Source organism: Babesia bovis, chromosome 2 (assembly GCF_000165395.2).
Source record: "Babesia bovis T2Bo chromosome 2, whole genome shotgun sequence".
Classification (NCBI taxonomy): domain Eukaryota; phylum Apicomplexa; class Aconoidasida; order Piroplasmida; family Babesiidae; genus Babesia; species Babesia bovis.
The window spans coordinates 94,033-110,491 of NC_010574.1; the positions used below are offsets into that span (position 1 = coordinate 94,033).

The 16,459-nt window shown below is 43.6% G+C and overlaps 5 protein-coding genes across 5 annotated transcripts; 3 read left to right on the plus strand and 2 right to left on the minus strand.

Annotated features, from left to right (window-relative positions):
* Positions 1–40: 40 nt before the first annotated feature.
* Positions 41–4,396, plus strand: BBOV_II000380 (variant erythrocyte surface antigen-1 beta subunit). Its single transcript, XM_051767908.1, has 10 exons — positions 41–1,044; positions 1,089–1,181; positions 1,220–1,735; positions 1,819–2,001; positions 2,063–2,329; positions 2,435–2,704; positions 2,829–2,870; positions 2,912–3,502; positions 3,604–3,795; positions 3,949–4,396. Exons 1-10 carry the CDS (start codon positions 165–167, stop codon positions 4,275–4,277), a joined length of 3,363 nt encoding a protein of 1,120 aa, XP_051623092.1. The 5' UTR covers positions 41–164; the 3' UTR covers positions 4,278–4,396.
* Positions 4,397–4,800: 404 nt separating this feature from the next.
* BBOV_II000390 (variant erythrocyte surface antigen-1 alpha subunit) lies at positions 4,801–8,985 on the plus strand. Its single transcript, XM_001609517.2, has 3 exons — positions 4,801–4,927; positions 4,969–4,990; positions 5,060–8,985. The coding sequence occupies exons 1-3, from the start codon at positions 4,838–4,840 to the stop codon at positions 8,962–8,964; spliced, it is 4,017 nt and encodes a 1,338-aa protein (XP_001609567.1). The 5' UTR covers positions 4,801–4,837; the 3' UTR covers positions 8,965–8,985.
* Positions 8,986–10,420: 1,435 nt separating this feature from the next.
* On the plus strand, positions 10,421–12,097 carry BBOV_II000400 (SmORF protein). Its single transcript, XM_001609518.2, has one exon. It carries the CDS (start codon positions 11,358–11,360, stop codon positions 12,063–12,065), a length of 708 nt encoding a protein of 235 aa, XP_001609568.1. The 5' UTR covers positions 10,421–11,357; the 3' UTR covers positions 12,066–12,097.
* Positions 12,098–12,548: 451 nt separating this feature from the next.
* BBOV_II000410 (uncharacterized protein) lies at positions 12,549–14,036 on the minus strand. Its single transcript, XM_001609519.2, has one exon. The coding sequence runs from the start codon at positions 13,974–13,976 to the stop codon at positions 13,095–13,097; it is 882 nt and encodes a 293-aa protein (XP_001609569.1). The 5' UTR covers positions 13,977–14,036; the 3' UTR covers positions 12,549–13,094.
* A 767-nt stretch (positions 14,037–14,803) lies between these two features.
* BBOV_II000420 (Zinc finger C3HC4 type (RING finger) family protein) lies at positions 14,804–16,153 on the minus strand. Its single transcript, XM_051767058.1, has 2 exons — positions 16,090–16,153; positions 14,804–16,052 (listed from the first exon to the last, which is right to left on the minus strand). The coding sequence occupies exons 1-2, from the start codon at positions 16,130–16,132 to the stop codon at positions 14,986–14,988; spliced, it is 1,110 nt and encodes a 369-aa protein (XP_051623093.1). The 5' UTR covers positions 16,133–16,153; the 3' UTR covers positions 14,804–14,985.
* Between the last annotated feature and the right edge of the window lie 306 nt (positions 16,154–16,459).

Sequence of the window (16,459 nt, forward strand, 5' to 3'; positions counted from 1 at the left end):
GGAATCCCCCTAGTACTTACACTGCGCGCTACCAAATTACTATCGCGCCGAAGGCGCCCTATCTCTTTACGGCGCGCTCTACCACCCTTGGATTCCACCCTTATAGTCACTACCACTGACTACTGGTGCTACTGGACACTCTCTCACCAAGGGGTGGTAACATAATGGCACCGGAGACATGGAAGCCACACGAAAGCCTCACCCAGGCTCCCACCAACCTGAAGGAGGCCATTGACTGGGTCCTCAGGGTAACTGGTAGGGATGGTAAGAACAATGACAAGGCGGCTTCGCCGCCACAATTCGGGTGCCTCTGTTTCCTGGCCAAGGCAATAAAGGACCTACTGTATGACGCCAGGTCCCCGGGGACCCCTGGTCCCAGCCCTGAGAGGAACTGGGATGGCATACTCCTGGACCAGGAGAAGGACATAGTGCTACCAGTGCTCACTGACCTGGGACTGGTCAATAGTGACAGCACTAGTGCCAGTACTACCTCTAGTTGTGCTGGTGGTACTGAGGTCATAGGGACACTGATAGAGCAGTTGGCACTGGGACTACAAAAGTGGGTTGGGTGGCAGGAAGGGGATACTTGTTGTCTTAAGGGAACAGATGGGATAGGAAAGGAGTGTAAATGTCCGGCTGGTGTTGGTGGCCAGTGTTGTACCGGTGCTGGTGGTACTACTTGTCATGACTGTACCAAGTGTGGTACCGGTGCCAGTAGTGGTAGCGCTGACAAAAAATGCTACCAATCGGCCTATTGCAAAACAAAGAGTTCTTCCAGTAGTGGATCCAGTTCCGCTGAGAACTACCTTTGGCCCACCCTCTCGGAAAAGCCAGTAGAGGTCCACCTCCTGGCCCGTATTTTCCTAGGGTCAGTATGTCTCATCTGGAGTGGACTCAGTCAGTTGGGGTTCCTAACGGGTGGGAAGAGTGATGAGAGGTGGAGCCAGAGTAAGCTGCATGAGATAGAGGGTGCCAATGTCGGTCTCGGCTCATTCATGGCAGCCATGGGCTATGACCTGGATAGGTTGAATCAGGGAGTTCCAGGTAAGTACTGCCTAGGGTAGTCATGTGGACTAATGGTGGAGTAGGTAATAAGAATGGAGGGTTTGTGCACGAATTGTTGACGGATAAAGCTAAGGGAGTACCGTGGAAAGAATTCCAGGGTGGCAGTACCTCTCAGAGTAAGTCCTACCTCCTCTATAGTACCAATGTGACCCAGACAGTGTAGCTGAGTACTACAGTAGTATCTATACTACAGCACAGAGTGCTGCCAAGGGCAGCTCTAAGAGTACTGAATCCATTTGTAAGGAGTACCCCCTATTGGTACTACACATCCTGGCCAGTGGGTACTTCAGGGCAGGTAGTGCCGGTGCTAACAAAGTGACGCCGGCTTCGCCGGCCACGCCAAAGAAGGATGAGACCCCCTCTCCTAGGAAACCACGAACAATCCGAGAGATCCTATACTGGCTAAGTGCATTGCCCTATAGTCAGGGGTACAAGGCACTGGTAGGGAGGATGAAAGATAAGTATCCTCCTAAAGATGGAAAGCCACAGGAAACAGTGGAACAGATAGAGCTCTACAATGATAGCGATGGTTCTGCCAGTACCACCCTCCAGCGTAAGGACATTACCCACTACCTAATGGCCGCCTGTGGCTACTGCCCACTGGTACTCATCGGTATCCAGGGGACCATAGAAAGGGAAGTTAAGACAGAGACACAGCCAGCACCGGCAGGTGAGTGATATATACAGTGATAAAAGGGCGCCTTCGGCGCAACAGTGCCCTAGGGGTTGTCATGTGGACTTATGGTGTAGTAGGTGCTGTATCTCCGGCAGCGGCGGCCAAGAATACCTGTCCCAAGCATAAGGAAAAACCTCATGAGAGGTGTAAACTAGAGAAGAGTGCCAATACGGATACAACCAAAGCACAGTCTTCCACTAGTGAACTCAAGGAAGGTGAAGTCTGCTATGGCGGGTACCACCTGGAAGTATCCAAGTTTGGTAAGTACTCAGAGGGGTACCCATTAGTAGTACCAGTGACACTGTCTAAAACTCTATATAGGTCCCCTCCACGGAATGTATGCCAATGGGCTCTTTGGCTTCCAGATGGACGGCTCTGCCGCCCAGTGCCTGGACCAACTGAGGGTATATGTCTACCACTGCTTCTACCAGCTCTATTTCCTAAGGAAGCAGTGTAGTACTGGTGTTGAAGTGGGAGGAGTAGGAGGAGCGAAGACAGTGCTGGGCTGGCAGAGTTGTAGGTATGGTAGTGGAGTGAATCCCAGTGGTGGAGTCAAGAATTCACATCCTTGGTTATGTGAGACCAAAAGTAGGTTTTAGTACAGATACTATGGGAGGGCCATGTGTATAATAGAGAACGTTATCAGTGTCTTATATGGCGCTACAGAGTAGTCATGCACTAATGGTGTAGCAGGTGGGACGGACTGTCAGTGCAAGACTGTCAGTGGTAAGGACTCACCACTGATGTTATTCCTGTGTGATGGAATAGGATCTATGGTCTGCAAAAGGACAGTGGAAAGAACCCCCGATAGTGATACGAACACCTATCCCGAAATTATTGAGCATATTAACACTAAGGATGACAATCCTAAGGGTCACTTCGACCCGCCACTGCTGAAGTTCCCTCAGATATGTCCTGTTCCTATGGGATGGCAGTCAGAGAGTAAATATGGTCACTTCAAAGGTACGTCTCATTACTCTATAAACCACTACTCCATGGTACCCCAAAGGCACTGTATATATACTAGGGGCACCCCCTGGGCGCCACAGTAGCCCTAGTGACCAACAGTGACTCATGGTGTATACAGATTTGAAAGAGACGCACAAGACAGAGGCACTACAGCAACCAGGTACGTCCCACAGTATATTACATGGACTCATCCTCTAGCAGGCCAAGGCACTTACCCTGTACACTGCACTGGGAATACACTGTCACATCTCCTGGAGTACTACTGTGATCCATCGCGGTGCCATGGCTCCCTGGTGGTACTACTGAGACTACTGGCGTGTATTACTCCTACGGTGCCACGGACTCTGGGTGACCTCTTTGGGTTCTATTACTATGTAGTCTACATTGGTAGTTATAGACGTTGGGATTTTAAAATTAAAGGTGTGAGGGAGGCATTAGGAAAAGAAGTAAAGGAGCTCTCCCTGTATATGGACGGAAATGATGATGGTGATAATACAGGAGTGATAAAGGCATTAAAAGCGTGGAATAAAGAAGGTACTTGTGAGAAAGACAGTCACACTGGCGTTAATGAAGGCTCCCTAAAAACCCTATATGGATGTACTAAAGGCACTGGACAGTGCTGTCCATACTTATCCCCCCTGAGTGGCCAGCAGTATGGCCAGTTGAGTCCCTTGATGGCAGGGACCTACCTGTCATGGTTGGTCTATTTGATAGAGGGGTTCAGGACAGGACTAGAGGGGTTGAAAGGGGAGTTTCAGGGGATTGATTGTAAGGATTCAGAGTGTCATAATGGTGAGTTGTAGCACTTAGCACGCGCGCCGTATAGCGATAGTGGCTGACAGTGTCCATTAGTAGGGCGCGCAACAGTACCATATGGATTAATGATGTAGTAGGTGCGGTAGGAGGTGCTGCTGGATGTGGTGCTGACTGCAAGCAAGGAAGTCACGGTACGACATGCAGCAGTGGTAGTGGCAGTGGCGGAGTCTGTAAGTGTGCCTCTGTCGTATCATGTACCGGGGTACTACCGGTATTGTACAAGTATGGCTTTGGGTATGGTAATGTAGAGAAGCTGCACAATGGTCCAGGTAAGTTGTAGTATAGTAGTATGGATAGTGTAGAGAGAGTGTAGCAGTAGTTTTGGTAAAAGTTTCACAAAAGTTTAGCAGCACTTTTGCTGAAAGTTTTATAAGGGCGCCTGCGGCGCAACAGTGTCCTAGGGGTATTAAATGATGTTGTAGGTCCGAAGAAGTGTGATGCATTCCTAACTACACTGAACAAGGTCCTAGAGGGTGAACACCTCAAGACAGGTGGCTCTAACACAGGCCTCCACCATGAAATAAATAAGCTCATCTACACCACCAGGCTGCCCTGGATCTTTGTTCTCACGGTAGCGTGGCTAATGGCGGTGCTATACCTAGCATTTGGTGCCATATGGCCACTGGACTGGACACATATGAGGTCACATTGTAGGGGATGGTTCAGGAAGGGTAGTCTGAGTCCATGGGAGGTACTGATGGTGGGTAAGAAGAAGGGGAGGGGGATACTAGAGTTTTTTGGTAAGACATAGTGGCGCCTTCGGCGCAACGGTGTCTCTAGGGGCAGTGGCAGTGTTAGGGACAATGTGGCATCAATATTTATCGATGTATAGTTATGACCTCAGATAAAGTTTAGTATAAAAGTAGTAGCAATGTTAGTAAACATTTCGTAGTGATTTATTAAAATTTTCGTCCTATATTCAGTAAAAGTTTACTACGGGTTTTGGTAAAGGTTTGGCATTATTTTTGATAAAAGTTTTATAACAGCTTAATGGCACTTTTCGTGGGAAATTATTATGTATTCAAAGCACAGAATATGGTGTAGTAATACGTTTTTGTGACCACATAGTGAGTATATAGTGAGTATATAGTGACTATACAGTGTTAACAGCTTGTCGTTATCCTTGGTTAATCAACAGTCTCACTCTACTAATGTAGACAGTATTTACATGGAATAACACATTCACTAGTCCACACAGTACTATATAGAATGCCCCCGCACAAAGGTCTGTTTAGTGGGGCCATAATTTATGTTGGTCTTACCCTGGTGGGGTTTATAGAGTATGGGGGTGATGGGGTAGTGTAGAGACATATGGATAGTATGCGCGCCCTAAGGACGGTACCTGACAATGTCCGTCACAGTGGCGCGCCCAGTACTAGGGAAATCATTATTGTACAGAATGTATATGTGGCCTGGCGGCGGCAGTGACTGACCTACTGCAGTCAGTAGAACTGGAGTACCATGGTAAGTACCCAGTACTAGCGTAGCCCTTTCTAGTACTACTACTGGTATACAGTACCTCATGGTGTTTAGGCTATGAAGGAGAAAGTAGTGGCAAGGGCGCCACTGATACACAAGTCAAGGAACACCTCAATGAACTATTCTCCCTAGTCCAGGGACTAGGCGGTACTGCAGTGGTCCGGACCTACATAGACCAGTTGGCACAGGTACTCAGTGCACTCGTTGGGTGGAGTAGGATAGATCAGTGTAGGAATGGCAGCTGTGGTGGCAATGACAAACCACATGGCAAAGAGAAGTGCGAGTATCTGAAGGATAAAGCGCCGAGTAACAAGTGTGGCACCTGTGGTTGCATGAAATGGGTAGTGATCCAGGGCATCGATTGGGTACAACTGGGCAGGGGATGTACCAAGTGTAAGGATAGTGGTGGTGAAGAAGAGAGAAAGAAGCAGAACTGTGAGTGTGGTACTGATGATGAACAGGAGTGCTCTCCGGAGAGCTGTAAATGCGCTTTAGCAGGCAAATGCTGCAAGTGTTGTTGTAAGGATTGTAGTGGGAAGTGTAAGGATGCCAAGTGTAGTTGTGATAAGGAGAAATATAAATGCCATGAGGAAAAGAAGGGAGAGAATGACGTTCAACGTGGCGATTACACAATAGAAAGCTATATGTCAGCATATGCCAAAACGTTGTATCAGTCATATGTAGGAGGATCAAATGCGATAATCCGACAACCTACTTGGAATGATCTCAAGTACTTACCAGATCCTGACACTCCCTCCCAACGCCGCCACCAATGTGCCCGTATTTTACTAGGCTCAGTATGTCTCATTTGGAGTGGCATTACCTATATGCATTGGACGGGAAAGTGGACCAAAACCAGTCCATACTGGAACAATCACATCCTCGACGGTAGTGGTATAGATGACGGTACACTATCCCAATGGCTGCAGGCCTTAGGGTTTCCTAGGGAAATGTTGAACAGCAAGGGGCCGAAAAATAGATTAGATCAGGTTATATGGGATGGATTTATGGGACAACTGTTTCTAGGGTTTACTCACCCTACAGGTGTTTATGGTCAGGACGGTAATACAGCAAAACAACCGTACGATATGAATTACGCCGGTTTTGTACATACTGCACATAGGGACTCGTTCAATGAAGAAGCTAGTGTCTTTCCTAAGAATAGCAGCTCTAGTACTGGCCAAGTCAGTGACATTAACCAGCACAAAATGGGTGCCATATTCAAGCTCTACATTTTATCATGTGCCTACTTTACTGGATTGCAGAAAAAGAGTACTAAAAGTGCAATTCAGAATACTACCCCTAACACTCCCAAGACCATCCGGGAAATCCTCTACTGGCTTAGTGCATTGCCCTATAGTCAGGGATATAAGGGAATACTAGGCTACGGCAAAGAAAGACTAGAAAAGGTACTGGAACATGCCACGGAGAAAAAGCTTAAATTTATCCAAACAGGCCGTAACGCTCCCATTACAGTTGATGAATTCAACCTGTTTGCCCACTTCCAAGCAGTGACCCAGTATTGCCCACTGGTCCTCATAGGTATCCAGGGTGGAATACACAGTACTGATAGCACTGACAGCACTAAAGAACCTGCCATCCACTCCCTCTACGCTAACACTGAGTGCAACTTCACCTATCCCACTGTATCCATCCAAGCATACAACCAGGTGGTACACTACATTAGGGCTCTATTCTACCAACTCTATTTCCTTAGGAAGCAATGTGCAGTTAAAGTGGCTCTAGGAGGGAAATGGCGTGAATGTAGGTATGGTAAAGATGTGCTTGGGAAGAATGCCATTAGCTGGATGTGCCTGGGGTGTGACCCCATGGAGCATGATAGGAAAAATAGGGTAGGGAAGGTAAAGGGGGAGTTGGTGGAGTTATTGAAGAAGGTAGAAAAGGGAGAGGAATCGGAGGATGGAGAGGGAGATGGTGGATCAGAGAGTGAAGAGACAAAACAAGAAGATGAACTTGCAAAGAAGCTGAATGCACTCCTGGATGCTATTGGTCAGGTAGCGGTACAATTGGGTAATGCCCAGGAGGTATTGGAAAAGAAGGCTGAGAATAAAGCGATAGAGGGGGTGAAGAAGGCACTAGGGAAGGCTAAGGATGGACTGGAGAAGGCTAGGACGGGACTAAAGAGTGAGCTGGGAGGGGATGTAGAGTTCGCGGAGACGTTTGGCTATGGGAAACTAAAGGAACTGATTGGCAATGATGGTAATGGAGGACTACTAGGGGAGCTGACGAATGGTAGTGGTGGAGCACTAGATACACTAGCGAATGGTAGTCATGCTGGGTCATTACAGCAGATAACTAGTGCTGGCGCTGATTGGCAGAAGGAATACAGCAGTGCCAAGGACCAGATAAGTGATGCTATCAATAAGGTACGGGATGTATTGAAGCTAATGAAGCAGGGAGTCAAGACAGATGAATTAAAGAAGCAGTTAAATGGTCACGAAAAAGCGCTCCTTAATGCCATAGACAACATAGAAGATATTGTAGGCAGTACAAGATGTGTTCACTGCCAAGACCATGCCACCAAGTGTGGCCAACCACCAATACCCTCTATCTGTGAGAAATGCCACCAACAATACATGGAGGGCACACCGTCACCCCTCCAGGCATTCCTCGAGGATAGGTTACCAGGCTTTAGTTGTGACGTAGTGCGAAACACTGACACAGACAAAGACACAGTATATCCACCCGCTGCATCCCACTTGGGACACTGTGGTGGTTCCGGACAGTGTTGCCCATTGCCAATGGGATTTAGAGGGCAATTCTATAGTGGCAGCATCACTAATTGTACCGGCCAACGCCTTTACGGCATCCTGTACTTCTTCAGTAACGAGAATATGATGCAGTCGTGTGTCTATACACTGGTGAGGGTAACCGCAGCACTCAGTGCTACCACACCACAGGTATTGGGTGATGTATTCGGGTTCTTTAGAGGTGGTGTAGGAAATCCACTAAAAGGGAAGAACAAGAATAATGGTGAAGCGACATGTGGACACAATAAGGACCCATCTAATAAAGACAATGACGATTACTTTTGTGGCTGGTGTGCCTCTGGATTACGGGATGAAGTAAAGAAGATCGAGTGGATACCAAAGAAGGATCACGATGGAGGGCAATACAGAGGCACAGTAGGAGAAGCTCTGATACAGATTAAGGGCGATAAAGACACTGGTGGCAAACAGACAGGCACTACTTCCCTATCCACTCTCACAAAGGACTCAGAATACGTCTCCCCCCTAACAGGTGAGCTTTATACCGCAGTAAGTGCCACGTTCGGCAACACATACCTCTCATGGGTACTCTATCTATCAGATGCACTTGAAGGGGGGCTACTGTCACTTGCTAGTGCATTCAAGGAAATTGAATGCCGTGGTTGTACAGGATGTGACCCCAATAAGTGTAAGAAGGGACATCATGGTGAGAAGAATACAGAAAACAGTGGACAGTGTGGATGCCCTTCAATCGTATCATGTACCGGGGTACTACCGGTGTTGTACAGACATGGGTTTAGCTACGGTAACCCATTCAACCTGGAGGGGTACCAGCAGAATGATACGGATAAGGGAGATTATGGTATTACAGACAAGGGTGGGAAGAAGCATTGTCACGAGTTCCTAGAGAGCCTAAGCAAAGTACTAGAACACACTGAGAAGGACACCGAGAAGAAGGACCAGCAAACTACCCATCCTCTGACAGAGCTACTAAAGCAGGTCGGCAAGCTCCAATACGACATACGGCTCCCGTGGATCTTTGTCCTCACGGTAGCCTGGCTAGTAGCGGTGCTCTACCTAGCCTTTGGTGCCATATGGCCACTGGACTGGACACATATGAGGTCGCATTGGTTAAGGGGTGGAGAGCACCAGTGGCAATGTATGTGGTATAAGGTAATGACGGGACGAAAGGGAAGAGTAGTGCTAGAGGGGTTGTATGTATTTTGGTAGACAGAGTGTCCAGTAGTGTATAGACAGTGCTAAATTATATACATCAGTATCACATACAACATATAATCGCGCTATAGGCGGTGGTCCTATAATGTGCATTAAAAACGTACACATTCCAGTGAAACCAGTCCGTTGAACATTGCTAATATAGATTAACTGCGATGCCTATGGAAGGCTGGAGTCAGTCCACAGAGTAGCTACTGAGCGCCCTTTCATGGTACGACACATTCAAATTTATCCAGTGGATTCCATTACATGGCAGTGACTGCAATAGGTAATGGTACGTATGACGCACACACAGTACATCGTCTATGCCATTGGAGGTTCATACAGTAGAGTATCACGCCACAGAGCACTATAGGTGTCACATATGGTACACTCACTGTCAATGATACCACAGTCACAGTGACCCAGGAACTACCACTGAGATAAAAGTACATGGTTACCGGGGTCGGAACTGCCAGTCCAGTCAGTAGTCTCTTTAGATATAGTGTGTTATAGGTAGCATACCCTGTCTAATGCCAGTCCAGGGAGCTACGTCTAGTGAGCTGTCTCTTAAGCTATACTGTCTAGATGGAAGACATTCTAATAGGTGACTGAATTTATGATGTAGGTCCATGTAAGGAAAGTTTATCACCAGTGGTGGTGCATGATTAGTATAGCTGTATGTAGTGCCCGGAGAGGGATATGGAGGTGGGAGTGAAAGGCGTTACAGTTATTAGCGTGTCCTGGCTTTAAACGAACTACAGAGTTGCGTTAATGAGCTACGAAAAGTGTAACTCCTGAAGAATAACTGGTACAACACGTGATACATATAACTGTTCTATTATTCAGTACTGGTTACTACACAATATGGTACAGGCTAATGCATAGCAAATCGTAGATTATGATAAGAATGGATGCTGCTTAGTAAATTCATGTTGACCTAGTGCTACATTCCAGGAGGGTTTGTTTTCCTTCTCTATATTTATCCTAGAAGCCCAAGCTAGATTTTGCCTTTAGCAGTTGGTGAATTCTGCTGAGCATGTGGCACATTGCAAAATTAAGTCATCTGACAGACTAATCGAGTTAGGTATTACTGAAATCAGTGATGCACTACTACAATAAGTTTCTATTGAAATAAGCCACATACTAATGAAACAAGTTACGTAACACCATACCAAGTTGTACAACATGTAGCCTTTTGCGTTCATAGAATATATACGTTTTCCAATGTGCATATTCATGGTAACGTGTTATTCATGTGTGTTGGGAGTGTAATGACACAGTGGAAGCATCTTTGATATAATTGATTACCAATGCTTTCACTGTTGTATCAAATAGTCAAGGTGTTCTACTAGGAGCCTTTATTAACGCTTCATATAGATCGATTTAGAGTGTCCAATTGCATCTTAAAATTTTAACGTGGACGTTCCCATGAGTCTGTATGTGGGAACCATGTAGCACACTGGAATCAAGTCAATGATTACAATCGTAAAGTATCACCAATGACGATACTGGGTATTTATAGAGAATATGATAGCAGCATTTTATGCTAGGTAATCATTTGCTATAACATAGTCGCTATATTATCTATGTTAGTTGTTTCTTGGGTGTTATTCCATCCAACAAATGTGATTATTCATATGAAGAAATCGCATATAGATCGGTTTTATGTATATTCCAATAGAGAACACATGACTGTGAATATTGGCTAAAGTTGGATAGGAAGATGAAGGCAGAGCGCTGAATAATGCTAGAGTAGAAGCACTTGGTACCATTCATACAGTATCTTCCAAAGAGTTACTAGACAAGCTTATTCGTTTATGGGACCTTTGTTTTTAAGGGTGCACACGATTCATTGATTACCAGTAATGTTAGTCGTAACGCAGATAGTAGCATTGTAAGAGTACTGATACAAATATCATTGGAGGTGATACAGCATAATGCATTTCTGTAAGGTATAACTAGTTGTACCATAGTAGTATATTTGTGAACATCTATTGGACCATATCTATGCTAGATATTGGCCAGGAAAGCGACTAGAGGAAATCAATTCTATACATACCTCATATAATAATTGTGGCTGTCCACATAATTTGCTGCCAGCAGAATTAGTGTGGTTTCCTATGAGCAATGAGGATTAGATTATCAATACATCCATCGATACCATTCAAGAGAAAGTAACATTAAATAAAGAATAGTGTAATACCAGTGTAGTGCCTAGAGGATATTGCCACACGGTATATTGTACCATAGTTATCCCAAATACACCACCATATCTCTGCGAAGCCATGTAGCGACAACTATTGTAGAGAGGTATATTCCAAGGTAACGCATGTACTATGAATGGGGGGCATGACAACAATTATGTCTAACAGTTAGCCATCTCACTCTTTACCGACTCTATCAAGATGGTATCCTTTAACATGTTATGGAAACTCTGTGTAATTGTGGCCTTCGGGCTCTCTGCCACTGTCACTGCTACTGATGTAGCCAAGGAGCAACCCAAGAAGGAATCCTTAGACAACAGATTCCCCCGTAAGAATGAAGAACCACCCATGTATTCTGTTGAATGGTATCTGTTACCGGAGCCGGAAAACAGAGCATGTCTTCTTGAGAAATTGCCATTTGATGTGGCCAAAGACGTTCCAGAAGACTGCGATGAACCAATAGATTCCGCAGTGGAAAAACGTATTAGGAAGTTTTTTTCATTAAGAGGCTTGATATTCACAAGTATGAGTTCATATCCTGGACTTGATGAAACCAATAACGTTGACCAAACCACGCAGGGATCATTGGATAGCAGTTTCACAAACAAGGAAGACGAACCTTCCTCTAAATCTCAAGAGGTACCGAAACCAGAGAGTATGGACACTGAAGAAGAGACCGATACAGCAGGTCCACCTAAATTTTCTGTTGAGTGGTATTTGTTACCTAAACCCATAAACAGAGGAAGTCTCCGTGATAAGTTGCCATGGGAAATGCGAAATGCTGTGCCAGAGGACTGTAATGAGCCAATATTGCCTGTAGTAGAAAAACGTATTAGGAAGTTTTTCTCATTGAGTGAGAAAGAGCAGATTTTAGAGCATGCAAGTTCATATGGCCACCAATCTATATGACCAATGATGGAGTACTTGTTGAAGATACAATAACCCTAATATCATAGTCCATATAGATCAGTGCCAGTTTACACTGCTGCATATTGCTTGGTCTACCGTTATATATAGTCTCATGTACTTCATACCATTTCCTATGACGCCATTCATATAAATGACATGCACCCAGTCAGTACCCCAAACACATTTTTCTAGTTCTACCCCTTTTTACAGGAATCTTTAACCCATAGATTTATTTGATGCGGCGTGTTATTTTGTTAATATTACTGTTAGCTGGATTTATAAATGCTCTACAGCAAGCACCATGATATTAGAATGCGTTAAGACATCTCTATACATGAATCATAACGACTGTAAACGGCACCTTTGCGGTAATATTGCTCATAGGTTAACATGTCATTATAACGTTGTTTGTATCGCAATACAACACAGATATAATCCGTGATATATCTATCTTGGAATATATTCTCATAATGGAAAACAGCACCTCGTAACTGCATATGACGTTGTCCGGGCATATATATCATAGTATGTCATGGTCAAAAAGACACTATAGCACTTGGTTAGGCACCATTTTGTCTATCATGTGTTATACAGATTGCGACATGTACGCTATAGCTGTTGTCTCCATAGTTACATCTACGTTCCCGTTGGCGATATTTACGTGAAAAGCCACTGTTCCAATAGCGGTCTTTAGATCAGCTGCACTGATAGTTATATTATCAATGTCTGACAATGAAAGAACCTCACTAATTTCATATCATATAGATAATAGACAATACCTTAGGGAGGCACATCGGAGAGTAACATTTAACCTGCTGGTACCTGTACCATACCCGGAGCATGTCCACAACTATAGGCGGTACAGTTACTAATACCAATCCCTATTTACCTTAGCAAGATGGTAGCTAATAGAATGTTATGGATGCTCTGTGTGGTTGTGACCTTCGGGTTCTCTGCCATTGCCACCTTTATTTATGCATCCGGTAACTATTGAGACTGCCACAATAACCACGGACAACTACATACCATCTACGAGATAGTGAACATAAGCACCGCTGAGATAAGAAGTGCAATGGAACCAAACATGGCAGAGTTTTGTTTCTTACACAGTTCCTTTGCCTGTTTTAGATCACCAGCATTATTGTTGAAAACATCAATTCTCAATTTAAGACTTTCCAACATTGACACATCCGTATTAAACAGTTGATACATCACAGTCCACAACTGTTCTTCATTCATATTGAATGCTGAAATCATACCGGGGGCATTATTGCTCACCCATTCCTTAACCATTTCCTTTTCCTTATCTTTAATCCCCGTCTTCTCATAACTACTTTTCTTTTCAGGATTAATAAGCGTATATATACTCTTCAGATCATCCGAAAGGGGTGGAAATACAAAGCGCAAATCTAAAAACATAGATCCTAATTGCCCCTCATTAAACTCAAGATCCTTTCCTATTATTTTGACCTTATAATCATCAGCAAACATGGATTGGAAAATAGAATTTAAGCGTTTACCAATATTAGTCAAATTTTCAACGAATAAATCATTATATTCTTTGCAACTATTGGCATTTTTCGAGGTAGCTAATTGATCATTTACAGCATGATGATTTGAAGCTGCAGCCGCTTGATCATGTACACCTTCTCCCGCGGTTAGAGCATTCGATTCGGAAGAATTTCCCATTATTGCTTTACATTGAGTAGTGACTTTGTCTAGGGCCAACTTGACCAACTTCTCATTAAAGCCGTCTCCATTAATCATACGCATGACAGCCCTAAATCGCTTCTCAGCGGTAGGAAATATATCCTCAGACGATAGCGATACCACATCTTCAGATAGGATTATGCGAAATCGACACAAGGCCACTATGAATAGCGCCAATTTAAAATGCATGGGCCCAAACATATTCCCTAAATTGATAACTTTAAAATACAGCAGATGAACCTTAAACAGTCCAATAAAAATGCTGTGTCCATTATATACACAATGTGGGTCAAGCAACACACATTTTCACCTCACACGTAGTGAATAAGTTGATATGGCCAATAACATACATTTTACCAGTAATACACACGTAACGATATACAACCATCATGTGACACGTTTAATTTTTCCATAAAATACCAACACCACCTGAACTTCGTATTTACTTGATGAGGGATTTTTTAGATCACATGGATTACTTGTCTGTACGAACTGTAACATCATTCATATACATTTGACCGATATATTTTTATTCAATAGTATGTATACATTACTTTTGCTACATATGATCATTTAAACCCAGAGCAATTCGCAGGTTTGCGTGTGTCTGATTCAGTTCAATCTGCCATTTTGTACTTTACTGGACCCAATATAACCGATTCCGCTGACGTGAGATAATATCCAACATCACGAAATACAACTCTCTAGCGCAAGTCGACATAATTGCCATTTTATATAACTGTGATGCAATGTTTTTATGGCATTGAGTATTCCATATGAGCCCAGTAGGAAGATTCTATTTGGCTTATATGGGAAGGTTTATTTCAGCTTTAAATTTCGTTTGGCGCCATGCTGATTTACCCTACCACTATACGGCTATTATTGATGGGTTGTGCTGTAGGTAGAAACAACTTAAATTAGATTAAAAAGTTTCCAAAGCAGCTACCCGTTACCTTTATGATCGTAAACTGTTGTCATATTAATGCCTAGACCACCGCCAGAAAACGTTAAAATTCCGTATATAAAACTTAGCAGAGGATACCATGAATAGATGCCATCACAGGGATCATGTGGGTCTAATAGATAGAGGAATATGTAATACAACGCACGTAGAGATTCCATGAATGCACAGGAGCCGCAGCAATGTGAATTAGATCACCTCATTAGCGATGGCATAACTATTATGACACAATCTCCTACATTTATGCCTTCAAGGGTATACAGGATGAAACTGCTTTGAATCCCTGATCGACTTTCTGCATAAAGGACATTCACGACGTTTCTTTACCCCTTCTATACACTCATAACAGTACATGTGACCGCACTTGGTAGAATATATGATTCGATCGTTACCACTTGGGGGTTTGGCTGTCTTGAATCTTGCGATAGTAGAATAACAAATGGGACATCGAAATAAAAATTCAATGCTATCAATTATCGTTTTGGCAAAATCCCCGTCAGATTCCAACGATCCAATTTCGTTACGCTTGCTTTGATCGACGTTGGTATCGATAATGTTATATACAGTCGTATGTGGGTTATGATTGTATACAACGGGTAATGTCGATTCGACACGGGTCCCCCAATATATAGGACCAAGGATAACATCATCATCATCATCAGCCAATATGTCGCTTTGACGATCTGAACCCCTTTGTGATAATGCAAGTAAAGCTGCGCTATCCTGAAGGGTAAGGGGGGGTATGCATTGCCAATTGTCACCACTTAAGCCACGTTGATCGTTGATATTATTAGGGAATATTGAACTCGAGTTGTTCATTTGAGTGCCTTGAGAAACTACATTATTATTCACAGCTCTCCGATTTCCATTTGAGACCACACGTATGATTTCACAATCAGAGTCATCACTTAATTCATGTAATAAAACCGGTGAATTATCCTGGGGAAGTTCTTGACATTCATCAGTGGTTGGTCCATACTCATGTACTACCCTACTTTCACCACTATCCAATTCTCTTCCATTCGTACCATTACTCTCATGCCCTAGCGAATCAGCTAGAAGATCAAGGTCATCCACCATTATCGAAAAATTTCTACATGTTGTACGTATATTAGGAGATTCAGTGGAGCTGGTTCTTTCAACATCACAATCTTGGTCACTGTCTAATGAGTGGGTTATAAGATATTCCAGTTGATTTCTATTACCGAAGCATGTTTCTGCATCCGAATTCCCGATGGGCGCAATGCTAGACACCATTCTCTTTGCGACATTGTTGAATGTGGATCTTGCTAATCTAGTTTCATGATTAAAATCTTCTAAATATATTGAATGACATAAGCAAATAACGCTCACCTGGATCCGGGCAATCTGAATCTTCTGATTTACGTTTCACCATTTAATAAACTGCTGAGGTACACATTTATCACACAAATTGATTATAATACACCGTGATAAATGCTTGGATCAAACATATAAAGAGACTAGACTAAATAGAAAATGTTATAGATAAATATTATAGGAATGTGCCACGATGAGGGGGTTCCATATGTGTACTTAAATAACTGACCTATCTATCTTACACATTATGTATAAATACGGATTTAAAAATTTCATAACCAACTACATTTACGTATATGCGGAAGCAAAACTTATTGACAGCCAACTAAGTCCTATTAACGTGGAAACATGAGGTCTTCCATATAAGCTTGATGATAGCATCAGG